General features: G+C 42.8%; 1 protein-coding gene across 5 annotated transcripts in view; it reads left to right on the top strand.

Moving 5' to 3' along the window:
- sbf1 (SET binding factor 1) overlaps positions 1 to 18,165 on the top strand; it is a 97,287-nt gene that overhangs the window by 52,657 nt on the left and 26,465 nt on the right. For all 5 annotated transcript variants that reach the window (XM_049567343.1, XM_049567342.1, XM_049567340.1 and 2 more), the window contains 12 exons: positions 11,299 to 11,376; positions 11,977 to 12,090; positions 12,652 to 12,780; positions 12,913 to 13,011; positions 13,356 to 13,563; positions 13,897 to 14,009; positions 14,242 to 14,391; positions 14,589 to 14,657; positions 15,548 to 15,709; positions 15,923 to 16,188; positions 17,205 to 17,377; positions 17,487 to 17,560. In XM_049567343.1, coding sequence (XP_049423300.1) covers positions 11,299 to 11,376; positions 11,977 to 12,090; positions 12,652 to 12,780; positions 12,913 to 13,011; positions 13,356 to 13,563; positions 13,897 to 14,009; positions 14,242 to 14,391; positions 14,589 to 14,657; positions 15,548 to 15,709; positions 15,923 to 16,188; positions 17,205 to 17,377; positions 17,487 to 17,560 — 1,635 coding nt within the window. The remainder of the gene's footprint in view (positions 1 to 11,298; positions 11,377 to 11,976; positions 12,091 to 12,651; positions 12,781 to 12,912; positions 13,012 to 13,355; positions 13,564 to 13,896; positions 14,010 to 14,241; positions 14,392 to 14,588; positions 14,658 to 15,547; positions 15,710 to 15,922; positions 16,189 to 17,204; positions 17,378 to 17,486; positions 17,561 to 18,165) is intronic.

Below are 18,165 nucleotides of genomic sequence, written 5' to 3'. Positions count from 1 at the left end.
TTATTGATATCTGCAGAATGTATTAATTTCTTTCCTGCTTCCCTTGGTTGCTACTGTTTATTGTGTGCATGTTACATAACAAACGTGAGATGATACTGTAAAACAGTGGGATTAGTTGCCTCACGTATGCAGGTGCTGCAGGAAATTCCCCTCAGATTGCAGTCATGTGCAAAACTCAATAAGGAACAATGGGTGAATGCAGTGTATTATTCCAGGCTTGTTCTGAAATTTGTCTGTTTGATTCAGTGTCTCAGATAGTTTTTATTGTCAAATAATTTTGACATAGGAATATTGACAGTGCTCTACACTCACCTCTCACACTAATCTGCCAGCTCACGTGCAACTGCAGAGTTGTAAACAGTCTGCTGCACAAACAAGTTGTGATGACACTGTTTAGAGAATTATATAGCGCTCATAAAAAGTATTCACTCCCTTAAACTGTCATATGTTTTATTCTTTTACTGCATTAATAACAGTGACTGTAATCTGGATTTAATGACACGGATTACAAAGACTAAGAGTCTACAGCCATGCATCATCATGCTAACATTTAATAGAGATATTTCAGTCTGGACCACAGTGGTCGACTGAATGACTGACTGACATAGCCATCCTTAGAGACACGCTGCTAGCATGGTAAAAACAACTCTTCACTATCGAGGTGAAAATAAATCTCCACAAATGAATACAAAATACACAGAATACAAACTGCAACACAGAGAACATTCATTTTCCAGCAAGACAGCAGCCACAAACATAAAGCCAAAGCTAAACTAAAGTGAATTGGAAATTTGTTGCTCACTTAATGTCTCTATGCAACTTCATGGCACTTTTGTGCAATTTTGCAAGAACAATGAAGAGAAGTTGCAATGTCCACATAGTGCAAACCTGATACTGCCCGTCTACTTGGGCTGTACGACTGCAGAAACTCATTATTGTAAAACAGTAAAACATTAAAGGTAAAATCAAGTGCTTGAGATAAGATCAAATCAGTTCAGGACAAACATTGTCCCTCCATCTTTATATGAAATGGATTGCTTCCAGTTATCTTAATTGCACTGATTCAGTTGTGGGAAAATCCTCGTAGCGTGTGTTATGATACCAAGTCATCCGTTCCTGGATAACCTGGTTTGTTGTGATTGCAGTCACGTTTAATACAGGATGATTCACTTTATTTGATTTTTGTCCCAGCATGAAATGACTGATGAGTTTCTGGTAAAAGGTTGGCTCAGACCAGAGGGTAGTTTTCCCTCTGCTGGTTGCGCAGGGTTGGAGTTTTTGGAAATGTGATGTCACTGAGGCAGAGGGTAGGATGTGTTTATTTGGCTGGAGCTGGCATCCACTGCTCTGTCTCAACTCAGATATGCCAAGAGTGTATTTACATGCTGCGAGGAGTCAAACACACTCTTCCCACGGACTCTTGTCTCGAAATATTTGTGCTAGAAGAAATGCATTGTCCTGTTTTTGTTATTTTATCAAAACAGAGGCTGAAGATACAGTCTCTTCTTCTCTGCAGATGTCATGTAAAAAAGCTTCAATAAATTCTACAGTTGCAGTATGATGATATGCTGCATGATCTGCATAGATAAACAACACTTTTAATTTATGTCACAATTAACTGTCTCAAAATTTCCAGCATGTCCTGCAGTTAAATACTTGGTTTTACAAACTGCTATACAAAACATGGAAAATAATACTGGACAAATAATTGGAAGGTCTTATTTTGACTCTTTTTGACTTAGAAATAAAGATATTAAAGTCCCACTTATGGATGATTGTGGAAAGGCTATAAATGAATCTGCTATCTCTTCCCCTACGAATTATGTTTTTAAAGGGCATATTTTTAGACTTTTTATGTCTGTGCGGATAGCCGCTGCTGGAGGCATTATGTTTCCAGGTTGTCTGTCCCATTCTTGTAAACACGATATCTCAAGAAAGACTTTGAATTTTGAATTTCTTCAGATTTCTCACAGGCGTCCACTTGGACTCAGTAATGAATGAATTAGATTTTGGTGGTCATAGGTCAAAGGTCAGGGTCACTGTGACCTTGCATCAGTCTCATTCTCATGTATGCCATATGTCATGAAGGCCTTGAGGAAATTTCTTCAAATTTGGCACAAATGTCCACTTGGACTCAGGAATTAACTGATTAGAATTTGCTGTTCAAAGGTCAAGTTTGCTGTGACCTTACAAAACAAAACAAAGAGAAATTGTCATTGGTCTCTTGGAGCTGTATTTCATCTGAATGGTGAAATTGTAGAAAATAACAAAAAAAAAAGCACGAAAATAGCAGAATGGACTGATCTCAGGCATGCCCAACACCATGTCTGGCTCTGATCCTCAAACCAAAACAATGTCTTTGGCGTAATTCTTCTTACTGCATCCACTGTCTCACCTTTTCCTGTATTGGATCAGTAGTTTATGTTCTCAAAAATCCTTCACTCAGCCTCAACAGCATTCTACATCAGTCGTGTTAGTCATTAATACTCTCTCTACGTGTTTTCTTGCAGACACTGACTCTGCCCTCTGCCCTCTTATCTTCACACAGACATAATATGTAGCCACATTGTCACCGCATAACCTTGTGATGTGCTTCTTTTATCTTAATTATATCCTTTTAATGGTTTTATTATCTTTAGTTTTTATCTATGCTGATGTCCTTTGTGTCTTGAGAAAAAAGCTAATTAAAAGTGTGACAAGGTGACTTACTGCAAGAAAGTAAACCCTGATTTTGTCCCATGAATCCTATATGAATTATATTTATTATTTTATTTTATTATTGCGTCATGTCAAGGAGAGATTAGAGTGGTAAAACCTATGGTTATGGTGGACATTGTTCTACTCATTTGAGGATCCAGTTTTACTGTCCCATTAAAAGTTCCAACAGCAGCTTTTTATGCCTCTGCGCTGCTGATAACCGTAGATGGAGGCATTATGTTTTCGGGTCGTCTGTCCATCCACTTTTCAACGTGATATCTCAAGAACACTTAAAGAGAATCTCTTCAAATTTGGCACAAACATCCACATTGACAGCGACTGAGTAGATTTTGGTGGTCAAAGGTCAAGGTCACTGTGACTTCATCTATCTCATTCTTGTGAACATGATGGCTCAAGAACACATTGAGGGAATTCTTTTCAAATTTGGAACAAACGTTTACTTGAACAAAACAATGAACTGATTGGATTTTGGTGGTCAAAGGGCAAAGTCAATGTGACTTTGCATCCATCTCATTCTTGTAAATGTGATAGCTCAAGGGTGCCTTGAGGGAATTTCTTAAAATTTGGCACAAACATCAACTTGTACTCAAGTATAAAATGACAGGATGGGATCTGGTGATGCAACTTGACTGGTTCGTGGAGGCATACAGCTGTGAGGCAGTAATTTTGTTCCTTTCATCAGCTTTGTGTCAGTGTCCTCAAGCAAGACACTGAACCTTAACCCACTGACTGGGGCATCTGCTAAATGCCTAAGATGACAAGACCCAAGACGAATTGATCTAATTATAAAGTGATTTTATTATTGTGAAACACCCCACATGTTGTTGTGTCTCTGTGCTTTATGGCTTATAACCTGGAGACTCTTGTGTGTTGTAGTCCTTGCTCTGCATTAAGGGAATAAGAGATAAAACAAGTCAAAGAGAAGTTCACTGGGTTATGGGTCTGTGTCCTTAGCCAGCAGGGTTGTGTGTGCGGACACCAGCACAGATTATAAACTGGAGTATTTTGCAGGTTTCCACCTGGGTGGACTAATGGCCCAAACAAACTCCAAGTATCATCCCATCCAGTCAGCTCACATAGGTGGGACTGACCTCCTTTCTTGAAATGAGACAAAAGAGAGATAACTGCAAAGCTGGAAAACTGATCGGGGGTTGTGTAGCAGGTCTTTAATTTGTTAAATTGTTCTAAAATATTCCCCGGGGAAAGGTAGAAGCTGGCTGGGGTGAAGGCTGCGGGGACGATGATGCTGTAGATTGTTGGGCAGCAACCCTAAATCAGGGCTTAGCTGCTGTGCTCTCCTTACATTGAATGAATGTTCATAAAACAGCCTGAGACCAAAGGCTGTCTCCCCAAAGTATTATGTGTTAACAGTGTCTGTAGATTGGGCTCTGGATATGTGACTGCTGCTACTGTGTCTAATGCCATTTAATGAAAGGTGGAGTTAAATTATTTTGCTTTTCTAAAGTTAGACATAAAAAGCTCTAATCTTTCAATGAGATTTTTTTTTTATTGTTTCCACTTTTCTACAAGCTTTTGATCAAAAAGTATTTTTTAAAAAGACACATCAGTTACGGTCTTTTTAAAGAAAATGCCTCCACTTGAAGGCATCCAAAGCCAAGAATAATAACTGTAGTGTTTTTAGTTTCAGTGGAAGAAGCATATGAAAGAAAAAAGCTTAGATATGCAGACTTAGGAGCAGAAGCTGAGCAGCGAGGATGGAAGACTAGGATTTGTCCAGTGGAAGTGGGGTGTAGGGGATTCATAGCAAGATCAACTGTCTCACTCCTGGGGGAACTCGGAGTGCGGGGACAGAGTTTGAGGAAGACAGTGAGGGAAATGTCAGATGAAGCAATTAAATGCAGCCAGTTTATCTATTACAGAAGAAATAATGTCAGCTGGGGGCCAGCAGGGGGAACTACTAAGCAGGGCACATAACTCCTTGAGATCAGGTGGAGAGATCCACTTCCTGTCAGGAGAAATCCAGGAAGAGGAAGTATTTAAGTGTGGGAGTGGCCTATTGGAATCCATTTTGTTTGAGGCCATGCGGCAAGGTGAGTGTGCTTGCTGATCCTGTAAGTCCAGTTAGCTCCTTTAACTTTAGCTTATATTGTAGTTATGCTATGTAGTGTGTGAAATAGAGTATGGTGAATGTGACAGGAAAGCTAGTATCAGCATTGCTTCTGCCTGGAGCTCGCATGTATGGAGCCTGGGTTTGGTTGAAGATGGCAGTGCTGTTTGGGCTGAGAAAGCCATGTGTATGCAAGGAGGAAATCCAGGAAGAGGAAGGTTATTTAAGTGTGGGAGTGGCCTATCTGAATCCATTTTGTTTGAGACCATGCTGCAAAGTGAGTGTGTTTGCTGATCCTGTGAGTTCATTTATCTCCTTTAACTTTAGCTTACATTGTAGTTATGCTATGTAGCGTGTGAAATAGAGTATGGTGAATGTGCTAGTAAAGGTAGTATCAGCATTGCTTCTGCCTGGAGCTCGCATAAACGGAGCCTGGGTTTGGTTGAAGGTGGCAGTGCTGTTCTGTTTGGGCTGAGATCACTGTCTAGCCTCCTGGAGGTGTCATTGTTGTGAGGGCTCGTCTTGGGAGGTAGACTGTACAGCCTAACCCGGCGGGGAGTGTGATAGCCTAACAAGGCTTCCCTCCTGGGTCTACCTCCTCTGTGGTAATATAGGTAAGGTAAAGGAGGTTGTTCGGTTAGTGTGGGGAGCAGTGAGACCTGGCATTAGGGGAGTGTCTCTGGGACGCCAGAGATCACTGTCTAGCCTCCTGGAGGTGTCGTGGGACCAACTAGACGAAACACCGGTGAAAGGAGGTTCCCACCCGATGACCCCAAAGACATGTTAGTTATCACTGCTCATTGGTCTGTATAGTTAAGCCTTGCCATAATAGTTTGTCGTAGGGCTTAGGAGGTTATTCACTGAGTGCTGATCCCTTCTTATTTATTTATTTATTTACTTATTTATTTATTTATTTTTTTTTTTTAGAGCACAAACTTCTTGTGTTTATTTGAATTCAGAACTAGCCCAGCTAGTGACTGCTGTGAACAGGGCAGCTGACAACAAGGGAAAGACCATGTGACCGCTTGGAAAGACAGCTGACAGGAGGAAAAGACCCCAATGGTGCTGGCATGGGTTAGCAACCCATGGTAGCAGTGGTGAGGCCTAGCAGCCTTACTACAACCAAAAATTAGATACAGCAAACTTAGTAAAAATACCCAAAGAGTCAGCGATAGCAGGGGTGGAAGATGACTCACTGGTGGATTACACGGTAACAGACATTGTAACGTACAAGACTATGACTTGGATCTGTGACTCAGTGAAGGATAGGGCACGGACCTATCCACCAGTGCTAGAATTAGCAGCAGTCAGGGCAAGGTGAGCGCATCTGTAGAGGATAAAAGTAGCACAGTTGAGAACAAGATGCTTCAGGTTTGTCCTTGCGGCTGGCAGAAAGTAACATCAGTGAGAGGCCTCAGAACTCATCAGGGAAAGAAGAAGTGTGTGGCAAAGAAAGGGCAGAGTAGCCGATTGATCAGTACTTCCTAAGAAGTCAGTCGAGTCAGTCGGATGAAGTCCAGCGGCAGGTAGAAAACCACAGTTCGCAGGATATCAGTAACGCTGCCACTGAGGAGGAGGGGGTAGTAAGAGAAGATGCAGGTGACACTGAGGCCAGTATGCTAGCCAGAGAGAGAACCATGGAGCAAAGGTTAGAGTTAGATGGCCTAGAGCAAATGACAGTAAAGAATGGGAGATAGTTAATAGAGATTTGTCAGTAATCTTGAGTAGGCTTAGAGGAAATGCAATGGAAAGGTTAGAAAAGATGGGAGATATAATGTATTCATATGGTGTAGAGAGGTTTGGGGTGCATGAGAGAAAGAGGAGTGAGAGGGTACAGTCAGGTAAGTCTAGGCGGCAGAGAGAAATAGAGAAGTTAGTCAAGGAAAGGAGACAGTTAAGAAAGCAGTGGGAAAAGGCTACAGAAGAAGAAAGGGAGGGAATTAAGGTGTTGCAAGAGGAGTTGAGAAGCAGGCTAGCAGTTCTTAGAAGGGCAGAGCATCTCAGGAAAAAGAGGAGGAAGAAGGAATATGCTAGGACAGGTTTTTTCAGGGACCCTTTTAAGTTTGTTAAAGGATTGTTCAGCCAGGAAAAGGGAGGGCAGCTTAAAGCAGAAAGGCTAGAGGTTGAAGAATATTTGAGAAACACATATTCAGATTTGGAGAAGAATAGGATAGTAGGTTTCCACTGATATCCCTCCATTAGGAGGATAGAGCATGAGATGGATGTCAGGCCACCTAGGTGGAAGGAAGTTCAGGAGGTGGTCAGGCGTGCAAAGGCTTCTTCGGCCCCAGGGCCTAATGGAGTCCCCTACCGGGTTTATAAAAGTGCGCCTGATACCCTTAAATTTTTGTGGAAACAGCTAAGAATAGTTTGGGAAAAACAAATTATACCAAGAGCATGGCGTAGGGCAGGGGGTGTCCTCATTCCTAAGGAGAAGGAGTCTGTGGACCTTAGCCAGTTCCGGATGATTTCTCTCTTGAATGTGGAGGGGAAGATTTTCTTTAGTGTAGTAGCGCAGAGACTAGCTAGTTACTTAGAAAGGAATAGCTTAATAGATACCATGGTGCAGAAGGCAGGAATACCAGGTTTTCAGGGTGTTTAGAGCATACTAGCATGATCTGGCACCAGATTCAGGCAGCGAAGATTAACAAAAGGGACCTACACGTAGTATTTTTAGATCTTGCAAATGCATTTGGTTCAGTTCCGCACAGCCTCATTTGGAGTGCGTTTGACTACTTCAGAGTGCCACAGGTAGTTGTTAACTTAGTGAAAGCATACTTTCAGGATATTAGGTTGTGTCTAAGTACAGCAGGTTTCACAACAGGTTGGCAGAGGCTAGAAATAGGCATCATGGCAGGGTGTACAATTTCTCCGTTAGCATTTACTATGGCAATGGAAGTAATCATCAGGGCTTCTAAGTGGGTGGTAGGTGGGGAGAGATGGCAGAATGGGTTGCATCTTCCACCAGTTAGGGCTTACATGGATGACATGACACTGGTGACCACAACAATGCCATGTACAAAGAGGCTACTAGAGAAGGTAAATAAGAACCTCAAGTGGGCCAGCATGAAAATCAAGCCTAGTAAATCTAGAAGCATCTCGATATGTAGAGGGAAATTAAGTGATAGGAAGTTTGTCATAGATGACGAGGACATCCCAACAATTAGGGAAAAGTCAGTAAAGAGCTTAGGTAGGTTGTACAATGTAGAGTTGAATGATAAGGAACAGGTGGTGAAATTTAGAAAAGATGTGGCTGAAGGATTGGATAGAATAGATAAATCAGAACTTCCAGGAAAGTTGAAGTTGTGGTGTTTGCAATTTGGGCTATATCCTAGGTTAATATGGCCACTGTCAATTTATGAAATTCCAATAACTGTTGTGGAGAGAATTGAAAGGTTGGTTAGCTCCTACATTAGGAAGTGGTTGGGCGCTCCTAGATGCCTAAATAGTGTTGCATTGTATGGAAAAGGGATACTTCAGCTGCCAGTAACTAGTTTAACAGAGGAATTTAAATGTACCAAGGTCAGGACAGAGCTCTTGTTAGCTGGGAGTAAGGATGTGGTAGTTAGGAGTGTGGTTCCAAATCCAACCAAGGAGGAAGTGGAACCCAAGATCGGCAGTTCAGGAGGCAGAGGCAGCTCTTAGACATGCAGAGATTGTAGGTAATGTTCAGTTTGGCCGGGGAGGCCTGGGGCTTGGCTCAGGTAAACCGGTATGGAATACAGCAGGCCTCAAAGATAAAAGAAAGCTGGTTGTAGAACAGATACGCAGACAGGAAGAGATAGTAAGGGTGCAAAGGTAGTGGCCCAGGCTAAACAGGGACAGTGGTTGAATTGGGAAAGTGTAGAGAAGAGGAAGCTTAGTTGGAGGGACCTGTGGAGTATGGAGGAGAATCGTATTAGATTCCTGATAGGGGCTACATACGATGTCTTACCAACCCCCCAGAACCTAAAACTGTGGGTAAATGAGGACCCGTCATGCCCATTGTGTTCACGCATCGCAACTTTAAAGCATATTTTGTCAGGTTGCAAAGTTAGCTTGTCACAAGGCCGATATACATGGCGACATAATCAGGTGTTGAAATGTTTAGCTGCAGGCATTGAAGGGAAACGAAGACAGGTGAATTCAGAAGGTGTTAAGGATAGGAGTTTAGTAATTCAGTTTGTCCGTGAGGGAGAGAAATACAGAAGGGATAAGTTAGTGAGGAGGCAAAGGTGTGGCCGCCTAGAAGGTGCTTGTGATTGGGAAATGCAAGTAGATTTAGGGGGAAAGCTTGTTGTTCCTCAGGAAATAGTCTGTACCAGGCAGAGGCCTGACTTAGTGTTGTGGTCAGTGAGTCAACAGATAGTTTATTTCATCGAGCTGACAGTTCCTTGGGAAGACTCAGTGGAAGAAGCATATGAAAGAAAAAAGCTTAGATATGCAGACTTAGGAGCAGAAGCTGAGCAGCGAGGATGGAAGACTAGGATTTGTCCAGTGGAAGTGGGGTGTAGGGGATTCATAGCAAGATCAACTGTCTCACTCCTGGGAACTCGGAGTGGGGACAGAGTTTGAGGAAGACAGTGAGGGAAATGTCAGATGAAGCAATTAAATGCAGCCAGTTTATCTATTACAGAAGAAATAATGTCAGCTGGGGCCAGCAGGGGAACTACTAAGCAGGGCACATAACTCCTTGAGATCAGGTGGAGAGATCCACTTCCTGTCAGGAGAAATCCAGGAAGAGGAAGTATTTAAGTGTGGGAGTGGCCTATTGGAATCCATTTTGTTTGAGGCCATGCGGGAGGTGAGTGTGCTTGCTGATCCTGTAAGTCCAGTTAGCTCCTTTAACTTTAGCTTATATTGTAGTTATGCTATGTAGTGTGTGAAATAGAGTATGGTGAATGTGACAGGAAAGCTAGTATCAGCATTGCTTCTGCCTGGAGCTCGCATGTATGGAGCCTGGGTTTGGTTGAAGATGGCAGTGCTGTTTGGGCTGAGAAAGCCATGTGTATGTAAGGAGGAAATCCAGGAAGAGGAAGGTTATTTAAGTGTGGGAGTGGCCTATCTGAATCCATTTTGTTTGAGACCATGCTGCAAAGTGAGTGTGTTTGCTGATCCTGTGAGTTCATTTATCTCCTTTAACTTTAGCTTACATTGTAGTTATGCTATGTAGCGTGTGAAATAGAGTATGGTGAATGTGCTAGTAAAGGTAGTATCAGCATTGCTTCTGCCTGGAGCTCGCATAAACGGAGCCTGGGTTTGGTTGAAGGTGGCAGTGCTGTTCTGTTTGGGCTGAGATCACTGTCTAGCCTCCTGGAGGTGTCATTGTTGTGAGGGCTCGTCTTGGGAGGTAGACTGTACAGCCTAACCCGGCGGGGGAGTGTGATAGCCTAACAAGGCTTCCCTCCCTGGGTCTACCTCCTCTGTGGTAATATAGGTAAGGTAAAGGAGGTTGTTCGGTTAGTGTGGGGAGCAGTGAGACCTGGCATTAGGGGAGTGTCTCTGGGACGCCAGAGATCACTGTCTAGCCTCCTGGAGGTGTCGTGGGACCAACTAGACGAAACACCGGTGAAAGGAGGTTCCCACCCGATGACCCCAAAGACATGTTAGTTATCACTGCTCATTGGTCTGTATAGTTAAGCCTTGCCATAATAGTTTGTCGTAGGGCTTAGGAGGTTATTCACTGAGTGCTGATCCCTTCTTATTTATTTATTTATTTACTTATTTATTTATTTTTTTTTTTTTTTTTTAGAGCACAAACTTCTTGTGTTTATTTGAATTATGATTCTCTTATTTGGTAATTTTTCTTTTTAAGTATATATACGTTTGTATATTAAAAAAAAAAAAAAAAATAGGCCAACAGTCATACTGGAGGGAAGTAGTTCTTCACTGCTATAGCCACTATGGCCTAAAATAGGGGCTAAAGCTAATATTGTAAATGTTATAGCTCAGTTTGCCAGTTGTTTTCTCGAATAGTCATTGTTAAAAAATTATTACAAATGCATGTTAAACTTTCCTTTAAATTTGCTTTGTCCAACAAATAGTTTAAACCCAAAGATATTCAGTTTACTGCCATGTATGACAAACAGAAGCATCAAATTATCACATCTGAGAAGTTGGAACCAGCAAATGTTTGGGTTTTTATGCTTAAAGAAATTAGGACATTCATCGTTCATATTTATCAATTAATTAATTGTTGCAACATTCTCCTAAAGTATAGTTATAGGTACTGTTTAATTGCCAGGTGGTTTCCAATTAGTGCTGTGCATAAACAATACAGCAGTGTCAAGTTTGCTTAAAAAATGTAGCAATCAAAATGAACATAACTGTATGGTTTCAAGAAAAAAGTCTTGTGGATTGCCACTTTACTAATTATGCAGTTCATCACATTGTGATTTGATCTCTGCTGTCAATAGAAATCACCAGATTTCTCTCAGGGTTTGACTCTGATGCAGCAGGAACAAGCTGCAGTAGAGATGGCTGTGAGAGGGAGCTAACAGTGATTGATGGTGGCTTCATGTTTGTTGTTGTAGGTTTTGGATCCAGAGCTAGAAGTGGCTGATCATGCCTTTCCCCCACTCTCCACACAACCCTCTGCACTCAAGATCCAGGTAAGAAAAACACTCTGCTATTAACCTGCAGCTTTGTTCTCAAAAAAGCAGGAAGTCTCATATTAATATTGAGGTTTTTATCATTAAGTCTTTTTACTACATGACTTGTGAGAAATAAACAAAATGAAAAAGATTTTTTTTAGCTCTGGTCCTGATTGTACAGCACTTCTCCTGTAATTGTAGCCTGTAAAGTCAGTACAATGATGCATTCTGGGCACAGCATTAACTTCAAGAGGCAACACTTTTCAATTGACAGCATAATGAATTACTGCAATCCGAGATCTCACCAAAGTAAACTTTGTACAGCCAAACTGCTCATTCCCTCAACCAAAACAGTTGTCTAAAATGGCCAGATGAAGTGCAAAGTCTGTACACTCTTACTGCTCTGATAGGTCTAATGTTCTAACTGGCAAGCTAGGTCTTATGTTTTATTCTTGTTGGCATGAAAAGGGTGTTAAAAGGTCAAGAATGTAACTCGATTCAATCCAGTCTAGGATTTTTAAGGTTTCCCAGACTCTGAATCCAGTTCAGTTCCTCAGTCCATTATTCCTTCAGTTGGTGTGTGTGTTGGCTTTAACTTGACTGTTGTGTTTATTTCAGGATAAGGAGATCCGGGGAGTTTTCCTGTGGCTGTTTGCTCGGCTCTTTCAGGGCTATCGCTGGTGTTTACACATCATCCGCATTCATCCCGAACCAGTGATTCGCTTCCATAAGGTCTGTTAATAATGTTATAATAACTCAGACCAATCATCTGTGTGTTTGTAAGAAAATAAGTGACTGTAAGAGTGTTCAAAGAGAAGTGGACATAACCTCTAGCTCTGAAGAGTGAAGCAGGTCTGATGTGCCTTAAACCTGCATTCTTTCTAGTGGCCAGCAGGGTGTACATTTAAATAGCTTGTTTTGCGTACAGTTGCTCGAAAAGACCCTCTAAAGAGTCGGCTGCTCTATTTTTTAAGCACATTTTGTTATAGCCCATTTCTCACTACCCAACTTCAACAGCCAAATCAATGTCACAGTTAACGTCAATCTCGGATGAACCTCACTAATCGAACTAGTGCTAGCGTTAGCTTACCCCTTGCTTCTCCACAACACTATCTCTCCATCTAGATAGACTCACCTTTGGCTCCAAAAAACCAAGATGGCAATGGCTTAAGTGCCAGACTCGAGGCTTAAAAGCAGTAGTCAACAATTCAGTGGTTGATGTCATTGTTGCTACGTCCACTTCTTTATAGAATCTATGGAACAGCATCAGATTATTGTAACGTGTTTCCACAGGCTGCCTTCCTGGGCCAGAGGTCGCTGACAGAGGACGACTTCCTCATGAAGGTCTTGGATGGCATGGCGTTTGCAGGCTTCGTGTCAGAGAGAGGGCCTCCTTACAGAGCCACTGATCTGTTTGATGATGTAAGTCTGTCTGTACATTGTGTCTGTCACTGTTCGACTGAGGGGTAATTAAACATACATGGCTCAGATATGAAAGACAGCTGCTGATGTTGGTGCTTTGAGTAAGTTTACATCCTTGCCCTGTTTCCTCAGCTGGTAGCCAATCAGGTGGAGCGCATCCGACAAGAGGAGTCCTGTCCGCACAAAGTCATGAACCATGTGAAGGAACTGGCTGAGCAGCTTTTCAAAAATGTATGTTCTCTCATGAAATTAAGAACAAATGATGAGTAAGTAACAGGCGTTTCTTGAGAAATGCTTGTTACTTATTCATCATTCTGCTGGTTTCTTGTTAGTCCTGCTGTCTTTTTCTCTCTCACTTGTTTACTCTTGTGAGACTCTTCCATCACTTTTTGGCTCAGTATATTCTTAACTTTTCTTTCCATTTTCTTTCTCTCCCTGTCTCTTACATCTAATAGTATGAAACATATCCTTTCTATTATAGCTCTGTTTATGTTCAGTCACTTCTTTGTTATCCATACCTCACCAGTTTTCCTCTTTGTCCCTTCTTTATTCTTGCTGTCTTCCCCTCCCTTTAGGAGAATCCTTACCCCGCTGTGGCGATGCACAAAGTCCAGCGACCGTCAGAAAACAGCCAAAACACTGCACAGAATCAGACACCGTTCCCTTCGTTGGACGAGGTAGCGGTGCAGCTCTTCATCGACCATGCTGCCGCCAAGCTCAAGACTGCACCTCCTGTGGTCAAGGCAGAGCTCAAGGGCATGGTGCCATCTGGGCCCCCACTGGGTGAGCAGGGCAGGGGGCTGTGTTTATGTGTAATGTCTGGATAGTTTGAAATTAGAAGACACTCAACTGGTTAGACAGAGGTGGTGACACTTGACGAAAGTTTGTTGTGAGGCGGCGGGTGTTGGGCTTGATAGCTGCATATGTAAAAGTGTAACACCAAGTTCAACATCTCCACTTCCACCTCAAACTTCCTGTGTGAACTTTTCACTGCAACAGTCTGTCTCACAGCGCGGTTCACTGCGACAGTCTGTCTCACAGTGTGTGTTTAATGGGGTTGAGTTCTGTGCCACAGTGATGAATGAGCATCTGATCATTTCTCCCATGTCTCCACAGGAGATGTCGTGGACAGGAATGGCCACGTGATGGCCAACAGCGCACGCAGGCTGGAGGTGGTCAGGAACTGCATCACGTACATCTTTGAGAACAAGATGCTGGAGGCCAAGAAGGTGAGAGTGACGTATTACATGACCAGACTAACTGAACATTTGAGGAGAGTTTCCTACAGTTTTTGTCACAAAACACTGCATACCCACATCAGAAACAAAACATCCTTGGGTTTATTTTTGCTTCTCAAGATCTTATTTCAAACATGTCCAATATTTTGTGCTATTGGTTGTTTGATTTTTGTGAAGTGACCATTTGGGTGATTCTGCTGGTGTTTTTATCGTCTCTGTCCAGTTAATGCCAGCTGTACTGCGAGCATTAAAGGGTCGGGCCGCCCGGGTTTGTTTGACCCAGGAGCTCAATCAGCATGTTCTACAGAATCGAGCTGTACTGGATGACCAGCAGTTTGACTACATTGTCCGAATGATGAACTGCACCTTACAAGTGAGCCTACAGATACTAAAATATCACTAGAATCAGTAATTTAGCAGAAGACACTACTAATTAGATGTTAACTACTAAACTGAAGCTGATACAATGAGTAGTCCAATACATAGTCTCAGAGGATATATTTTGAATGCAGTTGTGTTTTACGGATTGCAAGTTGTCTCATCATTCATTGGTCCTCTGTTTCTGTTCAGGACTGCTCACATATAGATGAACACGGTATTGCAGCTGCCCTCCTTCCACTTGTCACAGCCTTCTGCAGAGTAAGTTCATACCCAGTGTCACCAGAGTCATTACACATGGCCCAAATTCAGCCTTATTTACAGCTAAGAATATGTTAAGTCACTTAAAACCCAGGGTTCCCTCATGGTTTTACAAGTAGCCCTCCCTAAGTCCCGCCCCTTTTTGCTCACAGAGCAAAAAGGGGCGGGACCCTTTTTGCCCCTTTTTGCTCACAGAGCAAAAAGGGGCAGAAACTCGGTCAGATTTCCCCTTTTCTATTATACCTCAATATACTATGTGCTAATTAAAAATGCTGAAAAGAAAACCACATTTTGAAGATGGTTAATAGTTGCTGGGGGACTGTCACAGTCTTGTAATCACATCTTAAGTTGTCTAATGTAAAACAATAGCTAACCAGTTAGCTAACATTTAGCCATACAGCCTAATGTCAGATCACCAGCTAAGCCAGGTTTGCTTCCTCCTTATTTCTGTGCTAACGTTAAAGAGATTTAATAAAGGACGGATAGGTTGGTTGCTGACATATTTTTAAGATGACATGAATTATAGTTAGCAAGAAAAGATCCAGGCTAACGTCGCTAGCCTTGATCCCCTTTGTTCATAAAACTTAGCATTGTGAACAGATCCTTCCATCTGAAGCTATACTGCCTGACTTCCAGAGAGTATCTAATAAACATTGCACTATCCAGTGTCATCATGTCTCTTTTTGTCAAGCTGGTCCGACCTAGCAACAGTAACTAAGGGGGGCGGGCATGATCATTTAATCGACTGAGTGAGGGGACTTTAAGGTCAGAACTGTTTTGAGGTTGATGGGAATGTCTTTGTTTGAACATGCATACTCCAGTTCCGTGTCTAGATGTTTTAAGCGGCTTGCTTCCCTCCATAAAAGTCTCTTCCTGTGTTTGTCTGACAGAAAATGGGCGCAGGCATCACTCAGTTTGCCTACAGCTGCGTACAGGAGCACATGGTGTGGACCACCATGCAGTTCTGGGAAGCCATGTTCTACAGCGATGTACAGAACCACATCAGAGCCCTTTACCTGGAGACAGACGATGTAGAGCAGCAAAACAACTCTGTGAGCACTTACTTTACAGTATGGTACCAGAGTGAACAAAGATGAATGATAGTCTTGCACATTGTTTAAAGTTTTTTGGTGATTTTTTTTTTGTAAGAAATCTGCCACCGCAGCTTGTAGATTGATGACTCAGTCTGCCAACCTGCTGAGCTGAGTGTCATTTCTGTCTTGAGATGATTAATCACTAACAAACCTCCTTTGGTTTGCTCTCAGGAGCAGCAGGACGGGTCGGGCAGTGGGAGGGAAATCAGCGCCCTGGAGCTGGCGTCGGAGCAAAGCCGGCTGTGGCCGACGCTCAGCAAGGAAATGCAGACGGAGCGCGTGCAGAAGGAGGAGAGCACGGTGTTCAGCCAAGCCATCCACTACGCCAACAGGATGAGCTACCTGCTGCTGCCACTGGACACCAGCAAGAACCGGCTGCTGAGGAGCTCCGGTCTCGGAGATGTAGAGAGCGTCAGCAACAGCTACGTCACAAACAGGTATGGACAGTTGTTAGCTTTTACAGGGACTTGAAGGGATCAGGATTAAAAAATATTTAGTTCACCCTGGAAAAGACAAGTCAAGGCTGCTCACCTTCTCACAATGCCCAGGAAATATAGTTAGTGTCACTATAACATTATGAATAAAGAGTGTCACTATATTGCATGTTTGCAAAATTACATAAAAGTGAATTGAACTGATTTCAAGGCAATGATCTTTGTCTCACTGTTAAGGTTTATATCAGACAAAACTGGCACTTTTACTGAGTTTTAGTTCAAAACCTCTTCATCCCTTTATTTTAAAATCTCAAGATCTGTATCAGTATCAGTATTGTTAGCTGGCCGGGGGTTGGTGTAAACCACCGTCACTTTTGCTTTGACAAGGCAAACTTGTGTCTGTCTTTAAACCTTCACACATATGCTCAGTAAATCCCGGACTTCATTGTCGGTCCATTTGCTGTGTTTTCTTACATTTTTTTGTTAAAAGCTGTTGTTTGTGTTGTCTGTTGTTTACACAGCTTACAGGTTTAAAAGGTGGGTTTAAAAGGTTTAAAAATGGCGGTTGCTTGGTGCTGCACTGGCTGTGTTTGACCAGTCAATGTACACTTGCATCACCAGGGCTGCGTATACCAGTAGCCTTAAAGTGATACAAATTCCTTTAGAGCACTTCATTCCATACTGATAATGTGATTGGAGTATTTATACTATGCACAACACACATGTAGACATATGCATGTAGCCCACATGTGTGTCATTTAGATCAAACATTACAACTATGGCAATTCATTCATCTCATCAGGACAAGTTGTTCTCGAGTTAAAAATCTACTTCACCTACATTTGTAAAGGGTGACTGCAGTGTGTGATGGTTCATTACAAAATGTAATCAAACATTTACACTTCCTCAACAAGGATGCTAAGCTCAGATACTGGTTTGTTTTCTACTGTAGTGCCTTCCTAAAGCTGGTTTAGAATTTAGAAACATAAATGTTGAAAGCAGTTTTCTTTGTTTTGTAGTATTGCAGGCAGCATGGCGGAGAGCTACGACACAGAGAGTGGCTTCGAAGACGCTGAGAGCTCTGACGTGGCTAACTCAGTGGTGCGCTTCATTAATCGCTTCGTAGACAAAGTGTGCAATGAGAGCGGCGTAACCAACGAGCACCTGAAGGCTCTCCATACCATGATACCAGGTATAGAGGCACCAAGACAAGCCACACTCATAGATAGCATCACACCAAACATAGCAACATCTGTCATCTGCTGTCCTCCATCTTAATCCCTCTGTCCGTTTCTTTGCAGATATTGTTCAGATGCACATCGAGACGTTGGATGCAGTCCATAGGGAGAGTAAGAGACTGCCTCCCATCCAAAAGGTAACCAATTCCTATTTTTACGTTCCACTGGACAAAGGCCATGCAGAACCCCAGCCAGCCCCGCCCACTCCCCTCTCCACCAATCCCTACAGCTCAGGCTCACAGTGTCACAGCAGGTATGTCTGTCTGCCAGAGACAGAACTGTGTGACTGACAGCACGCCAGAGCAGTGCATGCTGGGTGGTTGCTCTCCCTTGTTGTGCCGTTTGGTCTCTGAGGCCCAGTGGAGCTCAGTCTTGCTGCTGCAGCTCCACAAGGCCCCTGCAGAGCCGAGTGCCTTCAGTCTGAAGGGTGCAGTGTCTTGGAGAGGGACGGTGGCTACGCTGAGCTTGACGTGTCATGTTTTGTCATTTCACTAAAAACTTGTGAGCGGAACATGTAGCTGCTCAGTGCCCCGCTAATGTCTTTCCATGTGAGCAGACTTCTCTCCCATCATCTCCTTGCCTCTGCTCTCACCATGTCCTGTCAGCACTTTATGCTGTAGCGTGTAAGTTCATGTCCTGAGCAGGCAGGATCAGTTCAGCTAGTTGATATGAGATTGTGGGCTGAGTAAAAACCCCAAAACATTTGTGTGCAATTTACAGCCATTTAAGTCTCAGCAGCTAC

This window comes from Epinephelus fuscoguttatus, linkage group LG22, assembly GCF_011397635.1.
Source record: "Epinephelus fuscoguttatus linkage group LG22, E.fuscoguttatus.final_Chr_v1".
Taxonomy (NCBI): Eukaryota; Metazoa; Chordata; class Actinopteri; order Perciformes; family Serranidae; genus Epinephelus; species Epinephelus fuscoguttatus.
Note: the sequence above shows the minus strand (reverse complement) of the source record. Positions and strands in the feature narration are given on the sequence as shown.